At 54.5% G+C, this 13,446-nt stretch overlaps 5 protein-coding genes across 5 annotated transcripts; 3 read left to right on the top strand and 2 right to left on the bottom strand.

The window, feature by feature from the left end:
* Nucleotides 1-645: 645 nt before the first annotated feature.
* Nucleotides 646-2,888, top strand: ATEG_07766 (dipeptidyl peptidase 3; the record flags this gene model as incomplete). Its single annotated transcript, XM_001216387.1, has 4 exons — nucleotides 646-1,615; nucleotides 1,684-1,733; nucleotides 1,793-2,293; nucleotides 2,451-2,888. 4 exons carry the CDS (start codon nucleotides 646-648, stop codon nucleotides 2,886-2,888), a joined length of 1,959 nt encoding a protein of 652 aa, XP_001216387.1.
* A 2,457-nt stretch (nucleotides 2,889-5,345) lies between these two features.
* On the top strand, nucleotides 5,346-6,170 carry ATEG_07765 (uncharacterized protein; the record flags this gene model as incomplete). Its single annotated transcript, XM_001216386.1, has 1 exon — nucleotides 5,346-6,170. The coding sequence occupies one exon, from the start codon at nucleotides 5,346-5,348 to the stop codon at nucleotides 6,168-6,170; it is 825 nt and encodes a 274-aa protein (XP_001216386.1).
* A 557-nt stretch (nucleotides 6,171-6,727) lies between these two features.
* Nucleotides 6,728-7,933, top strand: ATEG_07764 (uncharacterized protein; the record flags this gene model as incomplete). The annotated part of the gene is made up of 4 exons (XM_001216385.1): nucleotides 6,728-6,744; nucleotides 6,799-7,004; nucleotides 7,066-7,380; nucleotides 7,443-7,933. 4 exons carry the CDS (start codon nucleotides 6,728-6,730, stop codon nucleotides 7,931-7,933), a joined length of 1,029 nt encoding a protein of 342 aa, XP_001216385.1.
* A 610-nt stretch (nucleotides 7,934-8,543) lies between these two features.
* ATEG_07763 (uncharacterized protein) lies at nucleotides 8,544-9,236 on the bottom strand (the record flags this gene model as incomplete). The annotated part of the gene is made up of 2 exons (XM_001216384.1): nucleotides 8,544-9,143; nucleotides 9,165-9,236. The coding sequence occupies 2 exons, from the start codon at nucleotides 9,234-9,236 to the stop codon at nucleotides 8,544-8,546; spliced, it is 672 nt and encodes a 223-aa protein (XP_001216384.1).
* Nucleotides 9,237-9,831: 595 nt separating this feature from the next.
* On the bottom strand, nucleotides 9,832-13,347 carry ATEG_07762 (uncharacterized protein; the record flags this gene model as incomplete). The annotated part of the gene is made up of 4 exons (XM_001216383.1): nucleotides 9,832-12,454; nucleotides 12,513-12,688; nucleotides 12,824-12,955; nucleotides 13,036-13,347. 4 exons carry the CDS (start codon nucleotides 13,345-13,347, stop codon nucleotides 9,832-9,834), a joined length of 3,243 nt encoding a protein of 1,080 aa, XP_001216383.1.
* Nucleotides 13,348-13,446: the final 99 nt, after the last annotated feature.

The raw sequence follows: 13,446 nt of genomic DNA, 5'->3' as shown, positions 1-13,446 counted from the left end.
GAAGACTTGCTCCAGAGGTCTAATGGCTGGGGGTTAGCCTCCTGGCGCAAGCAGGAAGGGTTCGGAGCTGAGCGGCCGCAATCCAAGAATGTGGCGTCGTTCGACTCGTTTCTTTGTCCTGGTCTAGTTTCATTATCCACATCGTTGAGACTGCCTATGGGAAAAGCGACTCTTGTCTTGACCGCAAGTCACGTTGGAACTCGATAATACCCGCGCTGGTGAAGTATCTTCTTTCTCAAAGGCTTTACCCTGGTCCCCTTGTTGAGCAACTCTCAACACACAGCGTCGAAGAGCCACCTGAGCATCCTGTTTCCACACCAGTCTGGGTATCGCGTGATGAAGGAACCGCTGATTACGCGGCTGAGCGTTGCCAGATTCTTCGATGCATTGACTCCGAGGGAGCAGCTTTACGCGCATCACTTGAGCAGGTAATGTCGAAGTCATTGTTCCAAGTCCCTTTGACACTCTTTCATGGACACGATTGCACATCCACATGAGGAATACTCACAAGCTGACTTGATCTCAGAGCAGCATGGGCTGGTACGCGGATAGTCCTCCGGCAAGTGTCTCCGGAGGCGCCCCAGATTTTTGACTTGATTCGCGAGCTATACAAGGCGTGTCAAGGCAACTGGAAATCAATTCTCAATGCACCGTCGCTGGCCGCGGGTCCCAGAGACGAGCAGGAGAGGCATTTCCAAGAGTTCTTGCGCTATGCGGCCACGTTCCTCGGCAACATGGGTAACTATTATGTACGATTTCCCGCCGCGCTGGTCGGATATGATAACTCACCGAGTCATTCTTGATTTACAGGGCGAAGGGGATCAAAATTTCGTCCCCGATGTCCCAGAGTCATTCTTACATGCAATATGCGCCGTCTCTCCCGCGGCACTCGATCTTTGCAAACAGTGTGGCCCTGCAATCTGCGCATCGACTCCTAGCCACCTTGGCTATCCGAGCCGCATCGCCCAGAGTTCCTATTATGTTGGCCAGGTCCAAATCACCCGCGAGGAGATAGACCAGCTGGCGCCGCTCTTGGTCAAGGCGAATATCCGACCGCGCCACAGCCGCGTCTGTAAGGATCTCGACGAGACTGGCGCTCATGTAGTGTTCAATATCCTGCAAGCTTCGGTTGACAAGAGTGACAGTCCTGAGCCGCTCGGCACGCTTAGCAATGGCGCGCCTGTGACATCAACGAAGGGAGACCATTCCCTCGAGCTTGACAAGATCAACACCCATCTGAGGGCGGCGCGACAAGTCACTGACCACCCGCTGCGCGTCGAGTTCTTGAGTTATTATGAAAGATACTTCCAGACCGGAGACATGGGACTCTTCGACAATGCCCAGCGCGTCTGGATGAAAGACAAGCAGCCGCGGGTGGAGACTTTCTTCGGCTTCAACCACAAGTACAGGGATCCCGCCGGGGCACGGGCTGAGTTCCAGGGCTTCGTGGGCCTGCTGGACAGTGATGGCTCACGGGAATTGAACGCGCTCCAGCAAGATGCGCAAAAATACATTGCCACGTTGCCTTGGGTGGATGGCTTGCAGGGGCAGGGCGGTGCCAACGGACCCTTCGAGATGGACGAATTCCAGGCCCCAGATTTCAATGCAGTATACGGTGTGTAGCCCCATGAAGTAGACGAATTCCTGCACTGCGGACCGAAGGGCGCATCTGACCATATCCAGCTCTCGCGTACGCCGCCACCAACATCTTCACTGGTCTCAGCATGCCTGCGGTACGCCGTCTGCCAATGTCTATCCCGATGACTGTCCTCGAACTCGCTAACCGTTCTAGTTCTGTGATAATTGGATAGACTACGCATGGAAAAACTTGATGGTGAAGACTCGCGATCAGGCTCTGCGAGTCGGCGAGCTGTCCCAGGGAGAACCGGCGTGGTTTATCGCAGAGGCAGAGCGTACCACGTACCTCCAACATGTGGATCAATCGGTGACGTTTAAAGTCGCTCTGCACGAGCTCTTCGGGCACGGCACGGGCAAGCTTCTCTCGCAACTCGGGCCCGACGAGTACAACTTTGACATTAAGAACCCGCCGATGAACCCGCTGACGGGGACGCCAATCACGAGCTGGTATAGTCAGGAGCAGCGCACGAGCTCGGTCTTTGGCGAGATGGATATGAGTTTGGAAGAATGCCGCGCAGAGGCGATTGCCGCGTATCTTGCATTTGACAAAGGGATCCTCTCGACAATGGGCTACTCGGATAGCAGTGACATCACTGCAGACGACTGTAGGTTCTCCATCTGGCAAGAACAGAAGGAGAGAAAAGCAGCAGTGATTGTAAGCAGTAGACTGATGACGCACAGTGATCTATAACTTATACCTGGCGTTCGGCCAACTCGGTCTCAGTGCACTTGACAGCTACCAGCCTGAAAATAAGGTACCATTGGCGATGAGAGACCTGTCAGTCAGCCACTGATTGCATCTACGTTTATAGAAATGGACCTCCGCCCATGACCGAGCTCGCTTCGGCATCCTTCGCACTTTGATGGCTGCCGACAATTTCATGAGAGTGGTGTATGAGGAGGACCCACCGCTGCTAACCGTGCACATTGACCGAGCACGTCTCGAAAGTATTGCACGTCCTGCCATCTCGACGCTCATGACCAAGCTCCATGTCTGGCGGTGCAGCGCGGACGGCCCCGCGGCCACCGACTTTTACGGCCAGCTGACCGAGGTCGACGGAGTCTGGTTACGAATTCGCGAAGTCGTGGTTGACCGAGTGAAGAATCAGGCGCCGCGCCTCTTCGTCCAGGCCAATACGATCCTGGAGGAGGGCACAATAGATTCAGATACTGGTCCTCGAGTGAGAGTTGTGGAGTACGATACCACGGTTGAGGGGGTTATCCAGAGCTGGTGTGAAAGGGAGGTTTAACAAGACATTTGGGCTTTGTGCTTTGTTCTACTTGTCTGTATAGACCTACCTAATGTCAGAAAAAAGGCAGGCATACCAGGCGGGCGTGCATATGCTCGATAGTATAGACTTACTGGAGTCAGCATTCTGTTGCGCGTAGCCCCTTAGACTAGATAGATCCTCTGGGAGATAATTACTTGGAGCCTGTCCGTCCAAGAATGATGAACACGTCTGACAGGGTGTTGGTCTCCCTACCCTCGGCCGGTTGGAAAGGCATAGGAGTTGACAGGGGACGGAGCGATAACTTGAAGTGAGACTCTAGCTTTGCGAGACACTCTTGTATTCGTTTAGCTGTGGACCGCATCATCAATTTGATATTTGGTATGAGGGATATGAAAAAGTAATCGGGCGCAGTATAGGTTAGTTAGGTAGTTGAAGATGGAGTCCTTCCTATTCAGGAAGGCGGCGACCTTCCTCCTCCCTATCAGTACCGCCTTTTCTCAAGTCCAGCATTTGCCGTGAAGCGCAGCGGCATGCATAGTGGAGGATGTACTTTTTGGACCAATCGTTCTGTAATATATATCGTAACCTCTTGAGCCCAGTGGGCAGACCTCGCGCCGGGATGCTGCGGCGCTTAACGAGGTCCAGACCCGTGAAGTCAATTATCAGATCTAGTTCTACAAGTCACCATAAACGCATAGTAGATTGCGCACGCCGCCACCTACATCACGTCTTTCCTGACATTGACCTGATATTGTGGACCTTGGCCAGACGAATAATGGCTCGATCGCGTTGTCTCGATAACCACGGAAACATAGAGGGGTTAAGTGGTCCTATTACCCAGATGACGAATTGTGACGAACATCTCATTGATACTCTATATAACCCTTTGCATGTAACCACGAATATTTGAGATATCAATTCGGTCGCCATTAAGCCTAGTTATAGCGATTGTCGAATTCTTATAAATTTGCTGAAAATGCAAAGCCCCTTCACCAAAGGCCGCCCGAATGCGACGCAGTATGTTTCCAGTCGTCGTTCAGTTACACGCAAGGAACATTATATTAATTCTGGCAGGTCCCGCAACATAGCAATCTTCAGCATAGCTGCGGTAATAGCCGGCAGCTGGCTTGCTTTTCGTGCCCAAAGCCCCAAGCGGGAAGACCAGGTTGGAGGACGGAGAGGCGAAGCCGCAGTTGTATCCCAGCAGGATATCCAGACGATGCAAGGAGGAAAGCCAGGGGAAGGAAAGCCCGGGCGAGGCCCATCACACGAGAAATAGTCGGACATTGGCGATGAAAATGAATCTATGCACTGTTGAAACAAGAATGCTGTTCTAAGCGTTGTAAACTAGGAGAAGCTACACTTCTGTCTCATCCCTTAGCAACCCTCTTCTGCAGACGGCTCTCGGGTATAGCAGCTACTCCACCACCGTCCGGTTATTCGTCAATGGCCTCAGCTCAGACCGCACGGGAAGGCCGCTTCTGACGGCTTCCGATCCATAGTTCGCACCAGTCCCCAGCCAAGGCCGCTTAGTGCACTTCGCCTCGGGTTCAGCCCGCCATCGCTGCATGATCGGCATTGGGATCTGAAGGATCTCGGTTGTGAAGCCTGGCTGGGGACATGCCAGGAGACAGCGTCTGGGGTGCATTGCTTCGGGTTAGGGATGCATCGTAGCTCCCATATTCGACATCCTATCCGGCGACGAGGCAAAAGTACCACACAATACAAGCCTTCTCCTCCTCACCTGACCAGATTGAGCTATCTGCACCTTGCACATCGCAAGCCAGCCAATTTCTTCCGGCTGACGGACCCGACAAGCCGTGGCCTTCCGCCAATGATACCTCCAGCCCGACGCCATCTTCGACTCATGCGCAGGGTCCACTACCACTGACACATTCCAAATCACCCGCTGAGCACCCCCATGGGTCCTAGCACTTGCTAACTACCAGCTGGGTTGTGGGTTATCGGGAGATTCATGGTGGTGTGGACCATCTCCACGCCAGGGTCTCCCACGAGTCTTCCATCCGGTGCCCTCCATTCGCGCTGATTCGAGCCGAAGGGTTTGTGTCGGCGTCTGTCGATCTCCCAATCCGACGAATGGCGCTGAGACCGGCTGTCTGGGCTTGTTCGTGCAGGCTCGCGTGTCCAATCAACTCTCGCAAACAGGACGAACCCATATCGCTGCCCCGTCACGCTCACTGTCATGTCCGGCATCACTACCTGTTGCAGACAGTCAGTCCTGCACCTCGCGACGCCAGTCTAACTCGATCCAGTGCATGGGACACATGAAAAAGAAAACAAGAACCCGTCCTAGACCCCGGCAGCTATAAAAGCTTTCGACCGGGGTACAGGGCAAACAAATCCTCGTAGAAATAGGGGCCCACCTCCAGACGTACTACTGTCTCTGCATTTCTCCCTCGTAACGGACTACCCTCAGTGTCTTCCCTGGATTACGCCCCTCCCTCCGCCTTCCAAATGTCCAGCGAACCATTCCGCCGCAGCCTGACGCGGCGCATCGTCACCGCCCTTTTCAACCACTATGAACAGGACCCGACACTGCCGCAGTTCGCTCCGCAGGGCGGCATGCCGCCCATGCCCCCAGACGCAGCCACCGAGGACCCAGAGACCCGCGCAAAGCGACAGACAGTCGTACGGACAGACGAGAGCACGCTCATCCCGCCCACCGATAAACTCCTCGTCTTCCGCGCGCTGACAGGCATCGACAGCGTCCCCGCGCTGACAACCCTGAACCACCTGCGGCGCACCGCGCCGAACGTAGGCATCTACACGCGCGTCGTGCGCGCCGAACAATCCGCCGCACAGCGCTACCGCTTCTTCAGCATCCTCATCAACACGTGTCTGGGCATCCAGATCGTCGTGGCGGCCGCGCTGACGGCGCTGGGCGCCGCTTCCGGCCCGCACTCGGCCGTCACGGCCTTTGGCGCCATCAACACCATCATGGCCGGCGTGCTGACCTACCTCAAGGGCTCCGGGCTGCCCGACCGCCTCAAGCACTACCAGAACGAGTGGCGTAATATCCGCGAGTATGTCGAGCAGCGCGAGCGCGAGCTGTGTCTCAATGGGTGTGATCTGGACGTCCAGGAGGAGATCCAGATCATCGAGAGCATGTATGAGGGGGTCAAGCGAGAGATTGAGGCGACCAAGAGTGGTGGGGAAAGTCGCTATGCCACGAGTGATAGGCAGAATCGGCGGTCGTTTTTGCCGCCGGCGGCGCGTTCAAGGGATACGCGCGACCACAGTCCGGTGACGGTCCCGGAGCGGTCGTTGGAAAAGCATTAGGTTGCTCGTTTAGCTAGGGTTGCGGTCTTTGGTGGCTGTGCAAGTATACGGTGATATGCATCTGTCCAATGTCTGCGTCTGCATTGCTGGTGTTTCCAATGGGTTGTCTTGCCCGCATGTCATGTTCGATAATGGTTAATCTTAATGAGTATAAAATGTGCTATCTCCATTTTGCTTGTCGGCATACATTGCTCTTGCAGCGTACTTTTACTTACATTCAATTCAGCGATCCTGTCTCAGTGTAGAGCAAGCAGTCGGTCGGTCTGGCTTACTTGATTCGGTAATGCAGGCCGTATCACTTTGATTGATACATTCATTTCCCTCTACTCCGTATATAGTCACAATCTTCCAAGCAGACCTGCCTCATAGTTTTACGGAGATTCATCCATATACAACCACCAGCTACATATCTGGCCCCATCGGTTCGGAGCATTTCCACTTCTCCGCTTATAAATCCACATTGCGGGGATCCCGCCATTGACATCAATCCAACCTCCGTTATAGATCCGCTCAATTGACCCAATTCGAGTTGCACAAGACACAGTTTCACCTATACCATGACCAAAATCTTCCTGTGAGCTGAGCACCAAGCGACCGCCTATCACCTCCAGCTAACCGTCCGTACCAGAACCGGCGCAACAGGGTACATCGGCGGCGACGTCCTCTCCGTCCTAGCCACGAAGTACCCCGAATTCTCCATCTCAGCCCTTATCCGCTCCCCCGAAAAGGCCCAGCAGGTGCAGGCCCAGTTCCCCTCTGTGCGGATCGTCCACGGGGGCCTCGACAATTCTGACCTCCTGGAGAAGGAGAGCGCCGCGGCCGACATTGTGCTTCGTAGGTTGCCCATGAGCTCAGCTCACCCAGTCTGACACGGGAGCTAAACTTCAATCAACAGATACGGCGGACGCCTCCGACCATGTCGGCGCCGCAAAAGCCATCGCGGCAGGTCTGGCGGCCGGCCATTCCACGGACAAGCCCGGGTACTGGCTGCACACGGGCGGCACGGGCATCCTGACCTTCGCGGACTCCGATCGAGGCGTATTTGGCGATCGCGACGACAAGGTGTACGATGACTGGGACGGGGTATATGAGCTCACGCATCTCCCTGACCATGCCTTCCACCGGAACGTCGACCAGATCGTGCTGGATGCAGGTGCCAAATATGCCGGCGTGGTGAAGACGGCGCTTGTGTGTCCGCCTACTATCTACGGTGCGTGTTCCCCGTCGTAGCCTTGGCTCTTTCGCACGTGTAGACAACTGACGAATGGACAGGACGAGGTCGCGGCCCTTGCTCGCAGCGCAGCCGGCAAGCCTACGAACTAGCAAGGGTCACGATCCAGCTGCAAAAGGCGCCCATTATCGGCGCCGGCCAGTCCGTCTGGAATAACGTCCATGTCCATGACCTGAGCGATCTGTTTATGCTGCTCGTGGAGGCCGCCGTCCAGGGTCGCGCGGACGACGGTCTATGGGGTGCAAACTCCTACTATCTCGCCGAGAACGGGGAGCACTGCTGGGGCGATCTTGCGCGCGAGATGGCCAAGCGGGCGGCGGAGCTGGGATACATTCCTCAACCTGTGGCGGAGCCGATCAACCTCGATGATGCGAAGAGATATGCCGGCTTTGAGTCGCTCAGCTGGGGGATGAACTCGCGCGGCCGGGCGCGCCGGGCCCGGAACCTGCTCGGATGGAAGCCATCCAGGCCGAGTCTGGAGACTGAAGTGCCGGCGATTCTGAGAGACGAGTGGAAGAGGTTGCAGAAGTAGATATTTATCAATAGGCTATATACCTAGAGTAGGCAGAGTCCAGTACAACCGACGTTCTCACCCCTCCCCCCCCCGGGAGATCAATATCTTGATACCCTCCCCCCGTCGCGTCGTCTCCCATGCCTTCGGCACCTGCTCGAAAGGCACCACTTTCGTGATAAACTTCTTGACGGGGATCTTCTCATTGACGGCCAGTTCGATTTCAAGTTTAAAATCCCCAGGGCCATACCGAAAGTACCCTCGCACGACAATCTCCTTCTCCGCAACGTCCGCAATAGGGAAGTAGGCAATATGAATTACACGGATGGTGAAACAGTGGAAAAAGCAGCCCCCAGTAGCTGGTAGATATATGTCTACTCCAGCTCCGCAAGACTCTCCAGCGCAAACTCCCCCTCCTTCCCCTCGCCCTCCAACTGCAAGTACCCAGGAGCAGCCCGCTCAATCTCCCTTGCCCACATCTCTCGACTTCCCCAGTCTGTATATTGAAACTCCCCCCGGTCCTTGACCGTCTGCAGAAGATCAAGAATCGAGAGATCCAAGTCCATCCTACTGCCGCATTAGTAACATGAAAAGACTTTTGCGTATCACTGCTCAATCCGGCTGAGCATTTTCAGGGCTGGAAGACATACGGTTTATTATGCCACGACCGCCCCCCAACATTATTCTCGATTAGCACCGACAACGGCCACCCATTCCCAATATGAAAGATCATGATCTGGGTCAGGTTGAATGGTCTCCGCTGCGTCGCGTTGTGGATCTCCCCGTTCGGTTTGAACGTCACCACGTGGATGAGCCCCGTCTCGAGACTCGAGCCATCGAGCACGTACCACAGGCTGTTGTATTCGGTCGTGAAGAGGGCGGTGCCCGTGCGCGTCATGGCCACGACGCGGAAGTCTGCGGTGCGCAGGAAGAGTGTTGCGAGGAGATGCTCCACGGCAAGAGGCGAGCTATTTTCGTCATCGGAGGTAATGAAAACGGGAATTTGAGGCGTTGGGCTCTTGCCGGCCGTGCGAAAGCTGAACGGATGGACCATGTACCCGTCTTGGACGATGTACAGAAGGATGAGAATTTTGAGGAGGTGGGCGTAGTTCTTCTGGTGCGGGTCTCGGTTCGCAGGCGCAAGACAGACGAATCTCTGGATCTCGAGGGAATCCTGGGATAGAATTTCTGATGAGGGAGATGGGTTCGTTGTTGCGCGGTCATAGTAGGACTAGTAGGTATCAGTATGCACCTTTGTCTGATTGTTTGAAAGACGGAAGCGAACATCGCGGAAGCTCTGGTCTGCGGTAGCCCATCGCTCCATGAGCTTGTATCTCTGGCTCAGGCTATCCTCGTTCTCGGCCCATTCTTCCTAGGAGGGTTGTCAGTCTGCGGAACTCGATGATCAGAAGCCATGGGACGGCCGTACCGATACGAATTGTCTCCAGCCTTTTGTTTCGTCGCGAATCTCTTCCTGGGAGATGTCTCCATCGGGGTGAAGTCGCACACTGGGTGGGAGGCTAGGCGGTGATTGAGACATTTTGGGTACTGGAACGGGGCAACCTGGCGGCAAGTGCGGAATCGAGGGGAGATATATAGGCAAGTAACTGAAGTCTGGTGGGCCGCCGTACGGAGTACGGTACTGTTTAGTGCCGTGGACCTTTTAGGGACTACCTCAGTACTCCCGACCTAAGTTGTTCTTGTGCAGAAGAAGTGTGAGTAGAATCCGGGGTAGGAGTGGGATGTTTAACATCAAGTGCATGTATATAATAGTTTGGCTTCAGGGTTCAGACAAATACAACAGCGCTAGAAAACGAATATTAATCCAATAGGCACATGAATCATTCATTATACACAAAAACGCAGCACGGGATTATGTCAAGAACCAATAATCGTATCGTCGTAACCCATCAGGCAGCCTACGCTGCAGCTCCAAGCATCCGCAGACGCTCCCTCAACGCATCCACCTCGTGGCCATAATCGGTCTCCTTCTTCTCCTTCAATGAGATAGACCGGTACTCCCCGTCTCCCCCAGGGGCACCAACCGTCACCCACACGAATTTGCCTCCTCCAGAATGCGCGCGCTCTTGGGTGCCTTCCCAGAACATCTCCTCGAAGCCACCAGAGCTCCCTTCCGTCCCGCCTAGGCGGCCTTGCTTGATCCATCCCCTGAGAACCTCCTTGATGAACCCGATCTTTGGCAAAAACGAGTTCGCATCAAGAATATCCTGCAATCTTTCATCCACAGCACCGCCACCTGTGCTGTAGGCAATGCCTAGGAATGTTCCAGCCTCGTCAGAGGCCACGGCGCGTGTGTCGAATCCGGAGGGGTGCATCTTTCCTCTTGCAGCCAGATACCGAGCAGCAGAGGGAGACAGATGATAGAAATCTATCCAAGGTGACGAGCTCCGTGTTCGGCCAGGCGAAATAACAAGCTTTGTGTGGTCTGGGAAGTTGAACTGGAAGGCGCCGTCTCCGAAACCCCACACGCCAACATTACCCAGCCTCTGGTAGAATTTAACGAATTGGCCATGGCTTTGGGTTCCAGGATCATCATCAAGCAGCGCTTCGTCGCCATGTCTTCCCAGAGAGCCGATCATATACTTCCCGAATTGGTCGACTAACTTCACCCGTTTGATCTTTTCGGCATCAGCTCGGGCAGATTCAAGACCGGAGTTACTCCGCACTTTCAATCCTGTTCCTGACGAGCCATTGACTTCGAAGAGCGACGGAGGAATCAATGCGCGACGGATTCCACCCCGACTTTCGGCCAGATTGTCAGAACAGTTCTCATAGAACTCCACCATTTGACCGTGCCGCGGTACAAGTTGGTCGGCTTCAGAATAAGGGAAAGGCACCGGCTGCTGTTTATCTTGGCTCCGGGCTTTTCGTCGAATATGCTTCTCACCATCGCGCAAGACAACGCCACTAGCAGGTTGCCCGTTTTCGGCTTTGAAAACACAACCAACACTACCGTCATCCAGAACATATCCAATGCCGTATCGATTCGTGTAATCAACCCATTTGATCACGTACGGGTGAGGCGTCCGTCTCAATGCCGTCCGTCGTCGGACGGAAGAATGCGGTACCAAGTTGGAAAGCATGTGGCGTAGATCTGCGTTGACATCGTCCATGGAAGTCCTGGGTAAGATTTCACAGGGGTCATTGGAGTGGAACAAGGGAAACAGTCCTAATGAAGATCGTGGTTTGCTACCAGATGACACCGATGCCTTACTACCGGAACGGCTTATCTGGGGTAACGGGTTCTCAGGTTTAGAAGGCGGTACCGCGTCGATAACGGAGCTTTTGGGTCTCTCTCTGGGCTCTGGCTTCTGCTTGACTGGATCCATTCCAGCGTCCTTCGGGGCCGAGCGTAAAGAAGCACTCCGTCGGGGTGGCAAATTTTCTACTGCTGTAGACACAGGCCGCTCCTTCGCGAGAGGTAGCTTAGGGACATCTTGCGTAGCCGCCTCCAGACGTCGGGACTGCGATCGAGTCTTGCCTACCGTGAGCATGCCAGGCTCATTGCCGGGTTTGGAGGTATTCCCAGAGACACTCCGGTCCAAGTCCCGCAATGAGCCGGGGTATGATGCAGTTACCCCCCGGCGCGTTCGAATGGGCCGCTCTGCTAACCCTCCAGTCGGTACAACTGGAGCCGGTTCGGCGCCGGATTGCGATGCTCTCGGGTCTGGGATTGGTCGCACCATTGGAGCTGGATCACAAAGGGCTGACACCTTGCGGACGGAGCCCCTACCTGTCGTCGCCTGTTGTCGAAGAGTGGCCGCATGGCTCTGCGATTCCATTCGACGTTGTTGGGCTGCCGCAAGGGCAGACTGTGTCCGCGAGGCGGATACAGCATTACTCCGTGCAGAGATGTTGGCCTTGGTGGACATCATGCTGCTTTCAAGAGACCTGGCGTCTCTACGGCTCGGCAAGCATGATTCGGGGACACTCCAATCTGTCTCCAGATCATGCGGATACCTGTAAACAATATCTTCGGGAAGAGGGATCACCGGCTGCAACCCTTTCTCTTCCTCTGAAAGACATTCTGCAAATGCGGATTTGGAACAGTTCTTGCCAGCAGCTTTGCGAGCAGAACCGTCTGGTTTCCGGCCCACCCCACACAGTGTGTAGAAGGCTGCTCTGCATATCGGATACCTCTGAGCTGGGTCGTCGACGTGTTCGATATATCCAGAGAGTTTGTCGTCATACTCTAGACTATGACCAAGTAGCATTCGATCCCCACGAGGCTCGTCAGGACGTAGCCAAACAGGTCTGGTAGTGCAGCATGCGGGGTCCAGTCTCTTCGGAATGCAGCCGTCGTACATATTGAAGAATGGGTGTTCGACGATATCGTCCGGTTCTGGTCGCTCGTTTTCGGCGAGATTTAGACACGAGCTGACGAGGGATTTGGCTTCATCTGGGATATGATTGGCGCATTCCGTTCCCTTGGGCCAGACGTATGTCAGGTTCCGAACTTTCTTGTAGATCTCTTCTTGCGTTTTTGACTGAAATGGCGGGTATCCAGTGAGCATGGCAAATCTAGAGAATGATTAGCACCAACTGCGAAAGGTCGTGTCGCAACACTGGAGGGTCTCACAATATCACTCCCAATGACCAGATGTCGACCTTCTGCGTATGACCCCCTTTGCTTCTGTCGAGGACTTCCGGTGCGATATAGTTCGGTGTTCCGCAAAGAGTCTTTCTTCGCTTCTCATCCCTCTCAGAAATTATCATGGCCGCCAGACCGAAATCCCCCACTTTAATATCCATATTCTGATCAAGAAATAGGTTGCCCATCTTCAAATCTCTATGCGCAACATTCCGTTTGTGTAGGTATTTAACGGCGCCACATAATTGGATCATGAATCGGCGGACTTCAGGCAAACTCAAACACTTTCTTTTTCTGACCATGTCCATGACTGACCCATTGGGGCATAGCTCCAGGATCACATATATGCACTTGTCGAAGGTGAAAGCGCGGTGGAACCCGACAATATGCGGATGTCGCATCTTGGAGTGGATTTGCAGTTCCGTGCGAAACTGTTGGCGACGCCAGTTAGCTTGCATCGATTCACATCGCTGGTACCATCGGTCGCCAACACGATCAAGGGACAACTGACCTTTTCCTGCATCTTCTTCTGTCCCATCTCGGACTTCACCACTTTCATCGCAAACACGCGCCCATTTCGCGCCAACGTGCCTTCATAGCAAATCGCAAACCCGCCCTTTCCAAGAAATGCGCCGGTCGTGTACCGCTCTCCATCTACCTCGGGTTCGGCGACAATTGACGGCGGTGGGGGCGCGTGGTTCTTCGAGGAGGAAGTCTTCTGAGCTGCTTGTGCCGCGGCCGCATTCTTATCCAACACTTTCCTCTCCATCGGCACTTTGGGTTTGATCATCTGATTTGTCGAGCGCGGTGATAGTGCCTCCATTGTTCTATGTTCGTTGTGTCGCGAGGATTTTTGCCAATAACAGCCAATTGCCCAGACAACGAATGCAGGCGGTCGTAACGGTCATCAATTATGACAATA

This window comes from Aspergillus terreus, genomic scaffold (assembly GCF_000149615.1).
Source record: "Aspergillus terreus NIH2624 scaffold_11 genomic scaffold, whole genome shotgun sequence".
NCBI lineage: Eukaryota > Fungi > Ascomycota > Eurotiomycetes > Eurotiales > Aspergillaceae > Aspergillus > Aspergillus terreus.
The sequence above is the reverse complement of the archived record's forward strand: the minus strand, read 5'-3'. Positions and strand labels throughout refer to the sequence as shown.